The sequence below is a fragment of the Theropithecus gelada genome, chromosome 6 (genome assembly GCF_003255815.1).
Source record: "Theropithecus gelada isolate Dixy chromosome 6, Tgel_1.0, whole genome shotgun sequence".
Classification (NCBI taxonomy): Eukaryota; Metazoa; Chordata; class Mammalia; order Primates; family Cercopithecidae; genus Theropithecus; species Theropithecus gelada.
Window position 1 is genome coordinate 31695748 of NC_037673.1, and position 19165 is coordinate 31714912.

A 19165-nucleotide genomic window follows, 5' to 3' on the forward strand; every position below is an offset into this window, starting at 1 on the left:
GCACTCCAGCCCCAGCTCCTGCAAGCAAGCAGGCGAGCAGTCCAGGGAAGGGAGAGGGTGGAGGTCAGTCTCCGCACAGTTTAGGCTCTTGCCAAATTGAAGAGGCTGTGGGGCCTCAGTGGAAACCCCAGATTTCCTATTGTACCCCACCCCCCAGCAAGTTCTTCCCCACTTCTTAAACCTTGGTTCTATTGCTCTTCCAAAGAGCTTTTATTCAGTAGGATATATTTCTTCTTGTCTTCTGGAAAAGCTGGGATAGGGTTATAAGCACATAAATGTAAAACCACCCCTGGGGCTTCCCTCCTCCTTTGCCTTGGCAGATACTCAAAGTCTGATAAAGCAATTTGGCCTATCTCCTCTGCAGTTCAAAACTTTTGTGGTTGTGTATGTGCTTCCTAATGAGAACAGCTACTTCATCCCTGCCTTGCTAACTTAGCTCCAAGGTCGGGGGAGGTGTGTAGGGGGAATGCCAGAGCTGGAAAGAAACTTAGTAAAACCACCTCATTTGGCAGGTGAGAAAACTGAGGCTGAAAGATTTTACATGACTTGCCTGGGGCCTTACAGCTAGCTAGTGGCAGAGTGTATTACTGGCTCTTATAAATATTTGAATCATTGTTAATTAATGATGAGGTCAGATCCTGAGTAGTTACATGCTAAGAATTTAAATACAGTAAATAGATTATGTACCCAAAAGTCTAAACACCAGAAGCATCTAACAGCACACTTGGTGTGAAAGGATTCGTAAAATAACTATCCTGTTTAAAAAAAACTCACTCTGGTGTAATTAAAGAATGTGTGATAATGCTACATGTGGATGATGTGACTTACTAGGTTGTGGATGATGTGATCTACTGGGTTGTGGATGATGTGATCTACTGGGTTGTGGATGAGCAGGTTGGTAGTATCATGGCCGCCTGATCCATATCACATGGACAGAATGATCAGAAGATAAAGGGCAGTCACAGTGACCTCATGGCTGTCTTGCTGCTAACACAGAAGCCCTGACTGTTCTCAGTCAATTACCTATTCAGTAGATAGCAACTGTTTCAGAGCATTGAACTGCCATTGTACAAATATGCACATTGCCTCATATATGTCCTCTTTCCTCAATTAGTATGCTCTTTTAGAACTGAGATATCTAAACTCTAGAAATATTATTAACCCAGAACTGGTCAAATCCTGACATCCTGAGTAAACAATCTTAAACCGCAGAGGTCATATTTGAAGCCACAGCAAATATATTTTAGAAGTAGGTAGGGAACAGAAATAACTTCTAATATTCATTAGGGTTTTTTGGCCTTCAACATTCATGAGTCTGCCTGCAATTTCTACTCATTCCCATTTTTATTTGGACAGATAGTCCATAGGACATATAATATCTTCAGGTAATAGAGTCTCAAAATAGCTGCCAGGTTGTTCTTTTTCATTTCAGTCACTTTTTTTTTCTTTTTCATATTCTTCAAGGGTCATCAAACCCAGAAATTGAAGGATCTTGGGCCTGCCTTGAGATTCATTTCTCTCATCTATAAAATTGAAGGCTGGAGGAGGTAATCCCTGAGGTTCCTTCTAGGTTCTTACCTTCTATAATTTATTAATATATGGGAACATCTCTCTCATCCCCTAAAACCTCAGCATTGACCTTGGAAAGCCTCACTTGTCAGAATCCATCCTATGCCTCCAAGTGCACCTTCCATGGGTCTTTGCACATTTTATTGTTGCTGTTTATTTTATGGTCTCTTTCTTCAGTGGATCGCAGCCTCTACAAGCTGTTCATCTTTTCTTTTCTAACCTAGCACAGTGCCTGGCAGAATCAACCCTTGTTCCATAAAAGGCTAGATCAAATTCTCTGCGTCATATGCACAGCCCTTCATCTAGTATGGAGTCAGCCATGTAGGCAGATAAAAATTAGCTGTCCCAGGCCGGGTGCCATGGCTTACACGTATAATCCCAGAACTTTGGGAGGCCGAGGCGGGTGGATCACCTGAGGTCAGGAATTTGAGACCAGCCTGGCCAACATGGTGAAACCCTGTCTCTACTAAAAATACAGAAATTAGCCGGGCATGGTGGTGGGTGCCTGTAATCCCAGCTACTCAGGAGGCTGAGGCAGGAGAATTTATTGAACCCAGGAGGCGGAGGTTGCAGTGAGCTGATTAAAATTAATTAATTAATTTAATTAAATTAAAAAATTAGCTCTCCCAAAACATAACCTGACTTAAGGGAGTCCCAGTTGTTTGTATTTGCAATGTTTCTCAATCAGTTGTATGTTTGTGTGAAACACCTGGGACTGCACAGTAATGCTAATGTATCACTGGTTAAGTTTATGTGTGCTTTCATCTTTTTTGTTTTTGTTTTTGAGACGGAGTCTTGCTCTGTCGCCCAGGCTGGAGTGCAGTGGCGTGATCTCGGCTCACTGCAAGCTCCGTCTCCCGGGTTCACGCCATTCTTCTGCCTCAGCCTCCCGAGTAGCTAGGACTACAGGCGCCCACCACCACGTCCAGCTAATTCTCTGTATTTTTAGTAGAGATGGGGTTTCACCATGTTAGCCAGCATGGTCTTGATCTCCTGACCTCGTGATCTGCCCGCCTCAACCTCCTGAAGTGCTGGGATTACAGGCGTGAGCCACCGCACCTGGCCTATGCTTTCACTTTTTTAACGGGCAGACACATGCTCTGTATTTTTTGGCAACCCTCAAATCGAGGTAGGAACTCAGTAATAACTGCACGTTGGGAAGGTAGCAGGGCTGAAGTTGAAGGACTCAGGATTATGTTCAGGGCCTTGAATCTGAGGGTGAAAAGTGAATGAAAGCAATACATTCACTAAGGATTTTATTCAGCTATAACAGAATATCTAATTAACAGGGCTTAGACGAGATAGGTGCCTGTTTTTGTCTCATGTAATAAGAAGTCTGGAGGTAAAATATCTGGGGCTGGTATTGCTGCTCAAGGTCACAAGATGGTTGCTAAAGCTCCAGCCATCACATATGCATTCTAAGCAAGAAAAAGGGAAAAGAGACCCCATATAAAAGGAGCCTGCCTGGATGCCTCTCCCAACAACTTGATGGGCCAGGACTGTATCTTATGTCCACTCCTCTCTGAAGGTGCATTAAGAAACTGCTTTTTGGCTGGGCACTTGCTCCTCAAACACAAGTAGGTTTCTGTTAATGAGGAAAAAGCCAGCAGGACACTCTGTAGGGAACTAGCATTCTCTGCCACAGTCCTCTTCTTTGGTTACTGAGACATACCCTTCTTTCCATTCAAGGCGTAGGCCAAGGGAGGTGGCACCCAAGCCTCATCCAGGTAGCATTTCCAGACTAGAGCCCCAGACGTCTGGGTGTTATGTGGTCTTCTCCATCAGCGCTAGATAGGGCTCCCTGTGAGCAGTCTTTAGTACCCCCAAGATACAATACTGGAAAAGGTATAAAATAACTACAATAAAAACTTCCGGGCTGGGCGCAGTGGCTCAACGCCTGTAATCCCAGCACTTTGGGAGGCCGAGGTGAGTGGATCACCTGAGGTCAGGAGTTTGAGACCAGCCTGGCCAACATGGTGAAACCCTGTCTCTACTAAAAATACAAAACTAGCCAGGTGTGGTGGCGGGCGCCTGTAATGCCAGCTACTTGGGAGGCTGAGGCAAAAGAGTCACTTGAATCTGGGAAGTGGAGGTTGCAGTGAGCTGAGATTGCACCACTGCATTCCAGCCTGAGCAACAAGAACAAAACTCCTTCTCCAAACAACAACCAAAAAATCCATTTATAAAAGGAGAGATGGAAAATACCATGGTCACTGTCCATAGCTATGACCAAATCCTGCTGGCCAAGAATAGCAAGGGTCCTCACTCTGGCCACCCCTTGCTCTAGTGGAAGGAACTCCTTGTTTATGGCCTTCCATGGCCCTTGCCTCTTACTGGGAGGTCTTTTTTTTTTTTTTTTTTTTTTGAGATGGAGTCTCGCTCTGTCGCCAGGCTGGAGTGCAGTAGTGCAATCTCGGCTCACTGCAACCTCTGCCTCCTGGGTTCAAGTGATTCTCCTGCCTCAGCCTCCCACGTAGCTGGGACTACAGGCACCCGCCACCACGCCTGGCTAATTTTGTATTTTTAGTAGAGACGGGGTTTCACCATGTTGGCCAGGTTGGTCTCAATCTCTTGACCTCAGGTGATCCTCCCACCTTGGCCTCCCAAAGTGCTGAGATTATAGGCGTGAGCCACTGTGCCCAGCCCCGGGAGGTCGTTCCTCATTCACCGTCCACCATGGCCACTTTTGTGATGGGCACAGGAAGGACACCTTTTCTGGGGGCTGAACACTTTTTGAAGTCTACTCGTTGATGTCAATTGCTGGTGAGAAAGAGGGAGAGGAAGAGTTGCAAGGTTGCTGTAGAGATTTAACCATCCCAGGCTGTTGTGGACCAGGGTTGGAGTTTTTTTTAAGGTATCTAGTCTGTGTGTTTTTGGTCAATTCCTTATTATTTGAATCCTTGACTTTTTAACTTAGAATGCGCCCCCATCTCTCTAAATTTTAACTTAACATATACTACTTAATGTATGCTGCTGAGGACAGTTGAAACAATGGTTTCTGGTGGGTAATCACATTTTTGCCAACAGACTTACAAGCTCCGGCTAGTAGGACACCACTTGTCCGCTTGTGATAAAGCTGATTTTTATAACCCTGCAAGGGTTCATAATGTGGGCTTCCTAGGAAATTTAGATTGCAGACTCAATGTCAAGAGTGCCTTTCTAAGCAAAGTGATGTTTCTCTTTATCTGTGATTGCTTACTGAGTTGAGGAGCTGTAGACTTTGCTGAGAGTGAAAAAGCACCTACTGGCCAGGCACGGTCGCTCACACCTGTAATCCCAGCACTTTGGGAGGCCGAGGGGGGCGCAGATCACCTGAGGTCAGGAGTTCGAGACCAGCCTGACCAATATGGAGAAACCCCGTCTCTACTAAAAATACAAAATTAGCCGAGCATGGTGGCGTATGCCTGTAATCCCAGCTACTCGGGAGGCTAAGGCAAGAGAATTGCTTGAACCCGAGAGGCAGAGGCTGTGGTGAACCTAGATCGCCCCATTGCACTCCAGCCTGGGTAACAGAAGAGAAACTCCATCTCAAAAAAAAAAAAAAAAAAAAAGGTTAAAAAGGAAAAAGCACCTACCAATATTCTAAATTTTTCTTACCATTTTTTCTAACTGCACAACCTCAGTCAACATGTAAATGACTTTGCAACATCCAGCAGTAGACAATTTGACCAGATACTTCACATTTAACAGCTAGGTCAACACTTTCCAGTCTGCAACTTCCAAATCCTTAACATCTGCTTCCTGACCCCTCTTGCTCATCTCATTCCATATTATAGGTTCTCTGAATTCTGTGTTTGGGGTGTAATTCAGACAATTGGTTGGATCCAGATAATGGTGACTTAACAACACAGGGGTTTCTTTTTCCTCTCATTTCTGCTCTTTCCTGAAGGACTGTTGGTATAACCCTACCAACACAATTTCCTCTTTCATCCCATTGGCCAGAATTATGTTGTATAGCTATCCATACCTCCAAGAGAGACTGCATTTTAGTTTAATTCATTGCCACTGCCAACAAAATAAAGGAAGCGAGAATGAATATCAGCTAGAGAGCCACACGCTTCTGACACAAACTACATGTTTATCATATGAGGCCCATGCATGGCTGAGGAGCAGCGACCACCAGGCTGTGTTGCTGGCCTGGGTAAGTCAGGTATAGTACAGGGGGCAAGATCATCAGAAGCAGGCAGGCAGCAGGCTGATGTACAAGGAGCAAAGCCAAGTCCAGTGGGTCTGGGTGCTAGTCCTGGCTCTGTTACTTATGAACTGTGAGACCTTAGTTCGCCACTTTGATTCTATTATTATGGGTTTCTTTGTTTTGCTTGGTTTGGTTTGGTTTGGTTTGGTTTAGACAGAGTCTCACTCTGTGGCCCAGGCTGGAGTGCAGTGGCACAATCTCAGCTCACTGCAACCTCCGCCTCCTGAGTTCAAGCAATTCTCATGCCCCAGCCTCCTGAGTAGCTGGGATTACAGGTGCACACCACCATGCCCAGCTAATTTTATATTTTTAGTAGAGACAGGGTTTCACCGTGTTGCCCAGGCTGATCTTGAATTTCTGACCTCAGGTGATCTGCCCACCTTAGCCTCCCAAAGTGCTGGGATTACAGGCGTGAACCACTGCATCCAGCCTTTGATTCCATTATTTATCTTGGCCTATAAAAGGGAGAACAGTGTCTCCTGCAGCACCGCTGTGGCAGTTAAATAAGGTAATCTGTGGAAGGTGCTTATTTATTTTATTTTATTATTATTATTTTGAGACAGTCTTACTCTGTCTCGCCCAGGCGAGAGCGCAGTGGTGTGATCTCAGCTCACTGCAGCCTCCGCCTCCCCGGTTCAAGCAATTCTCCTGCCTCAGCCTCCCTAGTAGCTGGGATTACAGGTGTGCACCACCACAGCCAGCTAATTTTGTATTTTTAGTAGAGATGGGGTTTCACCATGTTGGCCAGGCTGCTCTTGAACTCCTGACCTTAGGTGATTCGCCCACCTTGGCCTCCCAAAATGCTAGGATTACAGGCGTGAGCCACCAGGGGCTGGCCAAAGGTGCTTATTTAGAACAGTGTCTCACACACAGTTATGCTCAGACAGCATTAGCCAATGTTGGTAAAATACAGCCAGATATCCTTGTTTTATAAGGTGGTTGTGAGGATTGTGGGGTGGGGGTTGGGGGGACAGAAGAAAACAAGGAAGCTCCTAGCACAGTAGGGGCACTTCCCCCTCATTTGTTCTGTAGCTACATCTGTCCTCTTTCATCCTTGGGCAGCCAGGCAAGTCTGCATCTCAGGGCCTTAGCACTTGGCGGTTCCCTCTGCCTAGAACAACCTGCCCACAGATATTCTTGTGGCTCAGTGTCTCACTTCATTCCGGACTTGTTATCCAGCAACAGAGGCTGACTGCCCCATGCACTAGAAAAGCTTTATATTGGCCAGGTGCAGTGGCTCATGCCTGTAATCCCAGCACTTTGGGAGGCTGAGGCAGGTGGATCACTTGAAATCAGGAGTTCGAGACTGGGCTGGCCAACATGACAAAACCCCATCTCTACTAAAAATACAAAAACTTAGCTGGGTATGGTGGCCTCTGCCTGTAAGCGCAGCTACTCGGGAGGCTGAGGCATGAGAATCTCTCGAACCTGGGAGGCGGAGGTTGCCGTGAGCCGAGATCGCGCCATTGCACTCCAGCCTGGGCAACAGAGTGAGACTGTCTCAAAAAAAAAAAAAAAAAAATGTAAAAAGCTTTGTATTGGAAGTTGAAGGAAACAGGAGGTCTGGAAAGTCCCTCGGGCATGCACAGTTGTCTCTTTGTGCTAACTCATGGGTCACGTGTGCAAATTTGAGCGGAGTTAATATGAAATGTGGTGGAAATTCAGGCCGTGCCGGGCGCGGTGGCTCAAGCCTGTAATCCCAGCACTTTGGGAGGCCAAGACGGGCGGATCACGAGGTCAGAAGATCGAGACCATCCTGGCTAACACGGTGAAACCCCGTCTCTACTAAAAAATACAAAAGAAAACCTAGCCGGGCGAGGTGGCCGGCGCCTGTAGTCCCAGCTACACGGGAGGCTGAGGCAGGAGAATGGCGTGAACTCAGGGGGCGGAGCTTGCAGTGAGCTGAGATCCGGCCACTGCACTCCAGCCTGGCCGACGGAGCGAGACTCCGTCTCAAAAATAAATAAAAATAAATAAATTAATTAATTAATTAATTAATTAATTCCGGCCGTGATTTCAGCGTGCTCATTCTGTACAAACTCCAGGTGGCCATATTAGTTTGAAGCAATTTCAGCCAGTTCTGAAAGCTCATGTTCAGGGAGTTTTAGTTACTTTTTTAAAAAGTAACTAAAGTTACTTTAAAAAAAAAAATCTGTCATCCTACCAACACAAAAATATCTGTTATTGGTTTCTTTAACTCTTTGGGGCACAATTTCAGTCTCTCAAATGTCACCTTTTCACTATCCTGTGACATTACCATAGTTACCATCACAGTTCTGTCACCATCTGACGTCATAGTATTTTACATTTGTTTAATAATTCACCATCTTCAGAACACAGGCTTCCTGAAACTTTGTAGGAACATTGTTTTGTTCAGGACCCAGCACATGATAGACACTCAGTGAACATTTGTTGAATGAATTAATAGTAGATATTTAATCATAGGTGGTTTCTTCTTCTTTTTTTTTTTTTTTTTTTTTTTTTGAGGAGTCTCTCTCTGTCGCCCAGGCTGGAGTGCAGCGGTGCAATCTTGGCTTACTGCAAGCTCTGCCTCCCGGGTTCACGCCATTCTTCTGCCTCAACCTCCCGAGTAGCTGGGACTACAGACGCCCGCAACCATGCCTGGCCACTTTTTTGTATTTTGTTTAGTAGAGACAGGTTTCACCATGTTGGCCAGGCTGCTCTCGAACTCCTGACCTCAGGTGATCCACCCGCCTCGGCCTCCCAAAGTGCTGGGATTACAGGTGTGAGCCATCACGCCTGACCCATGGTTGGTTTATTTTTAAATTTTTTTTTATTTTTAATTTTTGTGGGTACATAGCAGGTGTACACAAAGTTGGCTTCCTTTTAAAATTATAGCATTTTCTAAAAGTGAGAAGGGGAACTCAGCCCAGAGCATAGGAAGATTAGGTGAAGGTCGAGGAACTTGGAATTTAGCAGAGGTCAGAATAGGAGAACGTCTAGAATCCAGGACATCTGGAAGGGAGAGCTAGTACATGACAGCCCGGTGTGAATCTGATTTTAAGTCAGGGCCTAGATAAACCAGAGGATCCTTTTATACCCCCAGCCACGTTAAGGATCTAGGCTCTGAATTTTGGGTGACCCTCGGCCTATAGGAGATGATTAGCTTCAGTTAGTTCATTGGTTCTCAACCCTTTTATCATCTTCACATCCCTGCCTGGAGAAAAATTAAATTTAACTTCTCTGTAACATGAGAAAATACTAAGGAATAAGATTTTGTCGGGTAGGATTGAGCTTTGGTAGGAGGAGGAGGGGTCTGCTAACCATTACAGCATCTAAGACCTTTTTTGCCTCCTTCAACTAATTTTCACCCCCTTGTGAGTAATGTCACCTACTGAGAATGCATGGCTTAGCTGAGACAGTATCCAAAAAAAGTTGGTAGATTTTAACACCATATCAGTACATTATCTCAGTAACAGAAGCATTTATTTTGAATGCTAAGGCTGTCAGCTTCAAGTGACTCAAAATTAATTTAAATTATCATAGCTATTTGCTTGAGATGGGAATCTAATTGGAGAATTATTTATGATACACAAAAGTGGACGGGGCTGCTGCAGTGCACCGCCATGTCCAAAAATTGTGCTCACTGTTGAGATAGATTGATCTTCAAGATGGAAAGTTTGTAGCCCTTTGCACAGACCAGCCATCCAGGGAGGTCAGTATTTGTGACTGCAGATTGCTGTTCTGTATCTTCTCTGAGCCAATGTTTTGCTCACTGAAGTGTTTTATTGGATGTTGTGGAAGAACCACACTTTTCATAGTATTGCAACATCGTCTGCCTTTTCTTATGCCCTGAATCATCTCAAATCATTGCAAGTGGATATTGATGTTTCTAGTTCCCTTGTTTATAGAAAAATCCCAGGAGAATGGGTTGATAGAATAAAGGACTAGAAGGATTACTGGAAAGCCCTCAAGTATAGGTATGGGATTGAAAGGCTGTGTAGCCCATGGACACCTAAGAATAAGACTAAGTGTCTTTGAGGGTGTCCGTGTATTTCCAACAACTTTTCCTCTTCTGAAAACTGTCCCCCTGCGCCTACCACCTTCTAGGGCCTGAGGGTGGGTTTCAGTGGCCCTGTTGCTATCCTGCGGCCCCATGCCCTTGGCCAACAGTAATTGGACGTCAGATTCGAGCTGAGCCAATCAGCTTCACTCACTTCCAATGTAGTAATTAACTACTGGAGTTGCAGAGTGTGGAAAACAACTCAAGGTAAAGTTTATTTTCGTTTAAAGTTTTGTTTAGTTTCATTTCGCTTTACCTTTTTTCTTTCATTTTAAAGTCGTCAAAATTTTACAATGTAATTTATTGTAAGGATCGATGCTGTCTTTCAGGTTAGGGCGAGGGCAGCAATGCGGCCCTGTCCAGGATGGCGGAAAGTGAGGACGGGAAAGCTGTGGGGAACCCAGGGGGCGTTCTCTCCCGGTCCTGCGCCTTTGCTCGCCACCGGTCAACTTTTATTTCTTAGCGGGATGACTTTCTTTGCTACTCAATCCACACAGAAGATAGAATCATTCAAAAGTTCGTTAGTTCAAAAACTATGACTCCGGCCACACGGTAGAAACTAGGACTCTTTCAGAGTCGCAGTACTGAGGTCTCAGGGAAGAACCCTCATTGTTCCAGCTTGGGTGAGATGTCAGGCTCTGCACCACCCCCACGAAACCGGAGGCGGGGGGAGTCGGGGGTGGTGGTATCGTAGACCTATTACACACTAATTTCCATTTATGTATCTCCCCACTAGACTATGAATTCCTTCAAGGCAAGGAATTTGCCTTATCACTGGTATATAACCAGTGCCAAGTTCAAGGACTTGATAAATGTTCGATAAATACTTGCTGAATAAATCAAATGAATGCAAATTGACACCAGGAAAACATTTCCTACTACTCTTCAGTTTGGTTTTCCTTAATCAGACTTATTTAAATAGCATCTTGCGCAAGATATTTACTGGTTTTTTGTTTGTTTGTTTGTTTGTTTTGAGACAGAGTCTGGCTCTGTCGCCCAGGCTGGAGTGCAGTGGCACTATCTCGGCTCACTGCAAGCTCCGCCTCTCGGGTTCACACCATTTTCCTGCCTCAGCCTCCCGAGTAGCTGGGACTACAGGCGCCCGCCACCATGCCCAGCTCTTTTTTTTTTTTTTTTTTTTTGTATTTTTAGTAGAGACGGGGTTTCACCGTGTTAGCCAGGATGGTCTCGATCCCCTGACCTCGTGATCCTCCCGCCTCAGCCTCCCAAAGTGCTGGGATTACAGGCGTGAGCCACTGCGCCTGGCCTGGTATTTACTGTTTTTATATGTAGGGAGCCATCTAAACTGTGACTAACATCTTGAATCACAGGCTGTTAAGATTTTAATGTAAAGGATCTTTTAAAATGTCTTATAAATTATTGGGAATCTATGATGTGGTAGGTGCTGTGTTGGCATAGTGAATATATTGATGGATAAGACGGTGACCACCCTGGTCAACATGGTGAAACCCTATCTGGGATTACAGGTGCCTGGGATTACAGGCGCCTGCCACCACACCCAGCTAATTTTTGTATTTTTAGTAGAGACGGGGTTTCACCATGTTGGCCAGACTGGTCTCCAACTCCTGACGTTGTGATCCTCCCGCCTCACCCTCCCAAAGTGCTAGGATTACAGAAGTGAGCCACCGCACCCAGCCTTGCATTTCTTTTTAACAACTATGTGATTATATAGATATTTGCTAAGCTTTTGATTTATTTGGAACTAATTAATAGCTGGCATTCAAGTTCTTTGGAAACTCAAAGCACGCTATATTGGAAATTTCTTTTTGGTTACTGAGTAATAAGGTCATTTATTATTGACATGGCTTCTGACACCTCTCCCATGCATTATTATTCCTTGTTAAATCACTTCCTGAGAAGGCTGGAGAGTGTTTTCCACCTTAGATGGCACAGTTTATATTGACTTTCTCTGGGAGAATGTGAAGTTCAGAGAAGAGCGTGAAAGGGATCATTTTTCTATGTTTATGGAGAATGGAGGTGAAATTTTTCTTTGGTGGAGAAGGCGAGTTGGCAGTAGAATTCAATTAACCTTTCACTGGAGACCTAATGTGTGCCAGGCACTGCAGAATTCAGAGGGAGTGTGAGGCTCTAGCTCTGGTGGGAGCCACTGGCCCTGCTATCTGCTGACTGGTGTCACCACTGTATTCAATGTGTTTAAAAGCAAGGCAAAGAAGGCACCTGTCTTCCCATCCAGGTGTTTGGAGAAACATTTTTCTGGAGGGGATGGCTTTTAGGTTGGCCTGAAAATAAGTCAGTTTTAACCATTTACCAAAGGAAATGGAGAGAGGAGACTAAAATCTGGGCTGCAAAGAGCCGGACTTCCCTCCGAATCTGCGGGATGGTGAAGTTTAGGAATGGTGTTGCCCTGGGACGGACGCGGGATCTCTCCCTGGTGTTGATCGGATCTTTCTTCTCTGGGTAGTGTTGTCAGAACATATTTCTGGAATGGAGAGCCCTCCTGTGTATGCTGCTGGGCTGACCAAGGCAAATCAACATAGATTTTCATTTTCTAGGAGTGTAAGATCTTAAATGTATGCAGATCCTTCCACAGCCTTCCATGGGGTCTTGTCACACAGCCTCCTGGTTGGATGTGAGTTTGATGGTATACTGGTGGGGGCTGTCTTGGCACAAGTCATCTGGTTTCTCTGCTGATCCGGGAAACTTCCTGGAGAAGGCCAGTGTTCCAGAGACGTCTGTCTGGGAGAGAGCCACATGGGGGAATGAGGAGGCGTTAGGTTCTATGTTAGGTGTTAGGGTTTGTGCTTGGTGCCTGAAAAGTACACATGGTCCTTCTGTAACACAGGAGGCTATGTTTTCTAGGTGAGAAGGCTCACTGTGGTAACTGGAGCTTTTTGTTTTTTCCTCTTCCTATCCCAGGTGTGAATGAGCCGAGGGAAGGACACACGGCCACTGCTGGAGGGATCCTCCATTCCTGTGTCACTTGCATGGGTCCTGCTGTGAAATGAACCCAGCAGGGACTTGCTAGACACTTCCTTCCTTCCCTCGTTGAGCACTCCAGCGCCATTGTTCCACAGTTGTTCTAATTGGGTCCTGTCTTCCTCCTGCCAAGGCAAACAGCATAGTCTCAAGTAGGTGTCCCTAGGCTCATCTGCCAGCCTGAACATGAACACAGGCAAAGCTGATGATGGCCAGGGATCCCAGGGGACGTGGGGCCCTGTGGGGTCCGGCCCCCAGGAGCAGGACCTCTCATGATGCTGGTGTCTGGGAGTGAGCACCATGCCCATCACCCAGGACAATGCCGTGCTGCACCTGCCCCTCCTCTACCAGTGGCTGCAGAACAGCCTGCAGGAGGGTGGGGACGGGCCGGAGCAGCGGCTCTGCCAGGCGGCCATCCAGAAGCTGCAGGAGTACATCCAACTGAACTTTGCTGTGGATGAGAGTACGGTCCCACCTGATCACAGCCCCCCCGAAATGGAGATCTGTACTGTGTACCTCACCAAGGAGCTGGGGGACACAGAGACTGTGGGCCTCAGTTTTGGGAACATCCCTGTTTTCGGGGACTATGGTGACAAGCGCAGAGGGGGCAAGAAGAGGAAAACCCACCAGGGTCCTGTGCTGGATGTGGGCTGCATCTGGGTGACAGAGCTGAGGAAGAACAGCCCAGCAGGGAAGAGTGGGAAGGTCCGACTGCGGGATGAGATCCTCTCGCTGAATGGGCAGCTGATGGTTGGAGTTGATGTCAGTGGGGCCAGGTAAGTAGGGGGAATGCCTGCTGGCACGGGGGCTGGACACAGGAACCCGGTGGTTCCCGGATGCCTGATGTGCAGATCTGCAGCTACAGAGGTTTATGAGTCCTGCCAGTAAGAAGCTGATGTCGTAAGAAATGTCTCATTTAAACCTCCTCATCCATTCAACAGAGCATCACATCTTCCATTGGAGCACCAAAGGCTGGGTCTTGGATGTGTTTTCATCTGCCTGTCCCATGTCACCTTAGTCCCAGCAACCATGAGGCTCCCAGACTCACGATCCTGAAGCCCCACCCTGGAAGATCCACTTGGATCTTATCTGAATGTTTGTTGAATACTCTGGAGCATATTTCTGTTTTCTATTTCGTATTTCTGGCCACCCATCACCATATTAAGTTATTGGACTGTCTTGGTGTTTCCCAGGTGAATCAGGGAACAAGACCTCAAGGGCCCCAAGACCATTCTCAGGTTCAGTGATTAACTAGGACTCACATACTCAGAAAAGCAATCATATTTCTAGTTCCAATTCATGACACTGAAAGGACACAGATAAACATCAGCAAATGTAAAAGACACAGAGAGTAGAGTCCAAGAGCCCAGGCAGAAGCTTCCAGTTGTCTCTCCCGGTGGAGTTGCGCAGACAGTGCTCGGTTCTCCCAGCAATGATGTTTGACGCCAACCAGGGATGCTCACTTGAATCTTGGTGTCCAAGGTTTTTTCTTGGGAGTGGGTCATATAAGCATGGAGTACCTGTGTGGTTGACCTTAGCTGCTACTCTCCAGTCTCTCCAGAGGTCAAACTAATGCCACATGACCCAAGTCGTCCGCCATAAGTCGCTTTCTTAGCATAAACTCTCTGGCAAGGCCAAATACCCCCAGGTATACAAAGACGCTCTTGTCAAGCAGGATATTCTAAGGGGTTAGATCTTATCTCCCAGGAGCCAGTCCTTTCTTTGGAATGCACATGGTCTCAATAACCAACCCCTGGTGAGTTAACCCTTCGCTACACATCAGGGTTTTCATGATAGGTATATAGGAAAGAGATGGGAAAGAGAATTTGAGGATATTCTGAGTGAGATCCATGTCAAGCTTTCAGGGGCTCCTGGGAGTAAGGCTCCTATGTCCTAGAAGGAGAGAGTGGCCACCTTGAGAAACGTAGTGACCTTTGGATGATGGAGACATCTCATCCAAGGCGACTCTGCAAGGAGAGAACCAGAGCAGAAATACCTTGACCCTAATCTTCACCCTCCCTCCAGTGTCAGAGCCTCCCATCAGTGGAAACCAGCCAGAAGCCAGGGACAGGGGAGTCCATTGATTTGTCTATATGTGTCAGTGCCCTGGTGCAAAGTGCAGGGTGGAGAAGAATGGAGATTGGATGTGGAGGGTCAACAAGAAGTCATCGGGCACATACAACATGGTCCAAATTCAAATGATCCAGTACATGGAAAGGACATAGCACAGAGCTGGCTGGCAGGTGTGAGGACTTTTGCAGTGGACACTCTCACCAGTATTTCCTTTGGTTTGCCCCTTCAACTGCAGAGATGCTTTTAGCCAATGGCTAGGTGCCTGACTGGCCGTTACTGGGAAAAGCCACTCATTTTCAAGGAGGGATGAAATGATTTTATTTGGGATTAGAGATTGTTCTCAGAAAAGGAGCAAGGCTGACTACCACCAGGCTCAAGATGCTACAAGGAGTTGACAGAATGACTCAGGTTCCTGGAGGCTGGGTCCAGGCTTAGAAGTGGGGATTGCCATGGAGCTGGAGATAGTCCTTTGAAAGTGGTCCCTAAGAGTCCCTACCGTTTGCAGCTATCTGGTTGGAAAGAAGCTGATTTGGATAGAGAGGTAGAAGGAAGATCAGGGAGGGGCCCTCCAGCAGGAGGACGAAGTAGTCAGGAGCTCCAGCTCCAGAAGAGATAACTGGGGCTGCTTCCTTGGGTTCCCTTTACTAGCTGGTTGATCTTGGGAAAATTATACCTCTTAGCCTCAGATTCCCCATCTGTGAAGTGGGAATCTTAAGACTATTGATGCCAATGACTAAATGATGAAATAGAACATATAAAGGGGTTAGCACTATGTCTAGTAAGTAGTACTCTATACGTATTAATATCATCATTACTACCATAATGGAGAGTGTTTGGGAGTTGCTGGAACCTTTGGGAGGCAAAGTTTTCTTTCCCAGCCTCTGAAAACCTATCCCTGAGATGAGATGACTTTCCAGCTACCAATGGAGGATTCCTTGATGTTTTCATTCAGTTGTTAGGGGAGTGATAGGATGATGCCCAGTTTTGCAAAGAAAGAAGATTAAGAAGAATAGAAGGGTGACAGGCCAGGGTCATGACAGAAGGTGGAACGTAGAACTAGAATCTTTATTGAAGCTCTGAAGAAGGATCACATGTGTTGTGACGGAGGGAGCAGTGGACTAGCTTTGGGATTCCAGGTTCTCTCCAAGGTCTTCTAGCAACTAGCTTTGAGACCCTGGGTAAGTTTGTTGGGATGGTGGTATTGGGGTGGGAGGGAGGTTCACTGTAGCTGCCTATGCTGAAATACTAGGGGTGAATCTGTGAAACACTTTTTTATCTATCTGGGCTAGTATTGTTGTTCCAGAAGCCCACACAGGTTTAGCGGTGTTCCTGTGATGCCACAGTGATAACTGACAGAGCCGAGGCTCAGGCTCTGTCTCTGACTCCCAGCCGAATGTCCGATTTGGTGCACCACTCCACTTCTGGGCACTCCAAAAGAGATGTTTGGATGGGTGTGGCCTGTTGGTATCTGGACTCAAATGGCTGAAGTTGAGGAGCTTAGGAAATAGGAATAGGAGAAAATGTTAGGGAATAGACCAGTGGGATTCATAGTTGTTGCAACTGGCTGTTCCATAACATACTTGAGATTTGTTTTAATCACGTATGGTAAGAGACAGACATAGAAATGGCCGTCACGAAGCCTGAGATCTGTAGAAACAGGAGGCATACCACACCACACAGGGCTACACAGGGCAGTGCAGGGGTCAGTGAGGAGGCAGAGAAGAGAGAGGACAGCATGGCCCAGAGCCTTTATTTTACTTTTTATTTTTTTGTTACAGACAGCATCTTACTCTTATCACCCAGGCTGGAGTGCAGAGCCACAATCATAGCTCACTGCAGCCTTGAACTCCTGGGCTCAGAGGATCCTCCCACCTTAGCCTCTCTAGTAACTATGTCTACAGGTGTGCACCACTGCATCTGGCTTTTCTTTTTTTTCTTTTTTTTTGTAGAGATGGTACCTTACTATGTTGCCCAGGCTGGTCTCAAACTCCTGACCTCAAGTGATCCCCCCACGTCATCCTCCAAAAGTGTTAGGATTACAGGTGTGAACCACTGCACCCAGCTCCATAGGCTTTATGGAGGTTTTCATGGGAAGGAACAGAGGAGGCAGGGTAGGTGGCTGAGTGTGCTTAGGATTGGATAGTTTGAATAATTTCAGTAGGCTCCCGACTATATGGGTGGTCCTTAGTTGTCCAGATGTCTGGCCCTGGAGTGATCTGAGGCAGGGAGAATATTGGCTTGGTGTGTGAGTTTGATAAAGGAGATAATTGGGTATGGCTCTGGGTTGGTTGGTTTGTATGTTAAAGCTCTATTCACAAGGGAGTCCTCTGCTATCTCTAGGAAATCAGCTACTCTTGGGAGGGGCAGCCTGTCCACGATCAAGACTCCAAATGTCAGAGCATCAAGAATACAGAAAATAGGGGCAAGGTAGCTCACGCCTGTAATCTCAGCACTTCGGGAGCCCGAGACGGGAAGATTGCTTGTGCCCAGGGGTTCAAGACCAGCCTGGGCAACATGGCAAGGCCCCATCTCTAAAAAAAAAAAGAAAAAAATGTAATTAGCTGGGCATGGTAGTGCACACCTGTAGTCCCAGCTACTCGAGAGGCTGAGGTGGGAGGATTGCTTAAGCCCAGGAGGTCGAGGCTGCAGTGAGCCATGTTTGCACCACTGTACTCCAGCCTGGGTAACACGGCAAGACCCTGCCTCCAAAAAAAAAAAAAAAAAAGGATACAGAAAATAAGAACATGTAATGAAAACATTGGGCTTCTGGAAACCTTCCACAGCTGAGGAAGTAAAATCTCGTTTAGTGGTCAACAGTCATGACTTTGAAGTTCCTTTCTGTGTTGATGCAGCCGTGTGTGTGCTAGACGATGAAAAGCCAGGTGAAAAGAGGGTATATCCTGAAGCCACTGAGATGTAGTGGTAGGAGAAGGGGGAAGGCCAAGACCTATTGCTTGGTCTTCATGAAAGAGAGCTTGAAATTGAATCAAGTAATGAGGCACGGAATCCTCAAGTCCTGGGCTCCGTTTGCCTCATAACAATCAAGGAGTTAACAAGACAGACTAGCTTGATTTTTCACTCCCTAGTTCTCTTGAATAATTGCAAGAATTACCATTTATTGAGCAGTTTCTACGGTAGAGGATGTCTGCCAGGCACTATCTCATTTAATAGCGACCACACTTCCATAAAGGACAGCCTTTGATGAGAAACCTTGGCTGTATATGACTTGCCCACGGTCACCTAAGTAAGAGGCAAAAGCAGATTTGAACGCAAGTCCTTCTGGCTCCATTGTCTGTATTCCTAACCACTGCGTTGTACTACCTCAACTTCTGCACCAGATCTGTACTTTGATCCTTGTGCGATCTGGTGCATCATTTCATGGATGGTTTAGATCTTCATAAAATACCTCCTCAGTATAATCGCAGACACCAGGGAAGAAAATGACTTATGAAGAAGAACAAACTATAAGGCTTATTTTCTACCTACCCAAACTGACAAGGAAAACAAGCCCCCTGCCTCATCTTATGCAAGCAAGTCCGGCCAGGCGTGGTGACCCATGCCTATAATCCCGTCACTTTGGGAGGCTGAGGCGGGTTGGTCACCTGAAGTCAGGAGTTTGAGACCAGCCTGGCCAACATGGCAAAACCCTGCCTCTACTAAAAATACAAAAAATTAGCCAGGTGGCACATATCTGTAATCCCAGCTACTCGGGAGGCTCAGGCAGGAGAATCACTTGAACCCAGGAGGTGGATGTTGCAGTGAGCCGAGATTGCACCGCCATTGCACTCCAGCCTGGGCAACAGAGCAAGACTCTATCTCAAAATAAATAAAATAAAACAAAAGGAAGCCCAATTGTAATATAGGCTCCTTTTGGCAAACTTAGCTCTAGGCAGAGCTTCAGGACTAGAAGCACTTTGCAATTTAGGTAGTAGGGAGTTGAAAGTATTTTGAATGTTCTCAAAATGTTCCTTGTCACTCTTTGACTGTTTCCTTCAATGCTAAATTTTCCCACCTACCTATGTGAATTTTGTCTTAAAAAGTGATAAGTAGAAATTAAGAGTTCTGTAGAGACCCCAGTGTACCTCTCTGCCCCCAAGCAAATGGTTCCTCGGTTGATGGTTGCCTGTTCACTCTTACTTGTAAGCAGTGGGTTTCAGGGGTCAACACACCAACTTACCTGCCAGCATGATAAATGGTCCATACTAGCATGTACGGCTTGTCATATGAGGCACTCTCTTGCAGTCTGTTCTGCTCCCTGTCTGGAGTTTGATTTTGAATTCGAAACGACCTTAGATGATGTTACGGGTTGAATTATGTCCCCTCAAAATTCATATGTTGAAGTCCTA

General features: G+C 46.3%; 1 protein-coding gene across 1 annotated transcript in view; it reads left to right on the plus strand.

Annotated features, from left to right (window-relative positions):
* The first annotated feature begins 1464 nt into the window (after window positions 1-1464).
* PDZD2 (PDZ domain containing 2) overlaps window positions 1465-19165 on the plus strand; it is a 326600-nt gene continuing 308899 nt past the window's right edge. Inside the window, exons 1-2 of the mRNA XM_025388677.1 lie at window positions 1465-1547; window positions 12687-13522. Of these exons, the coding sequence (XP_025244462.1) occupies window positions 13047-13522 (476 nt within the window). The 5' untranslated portion in view covers window positions 1465-1547; window positions 12687-13046. The remainder of the gene's footprint in view (window positions 1548-12686; window positions 13523-19165) is intronic.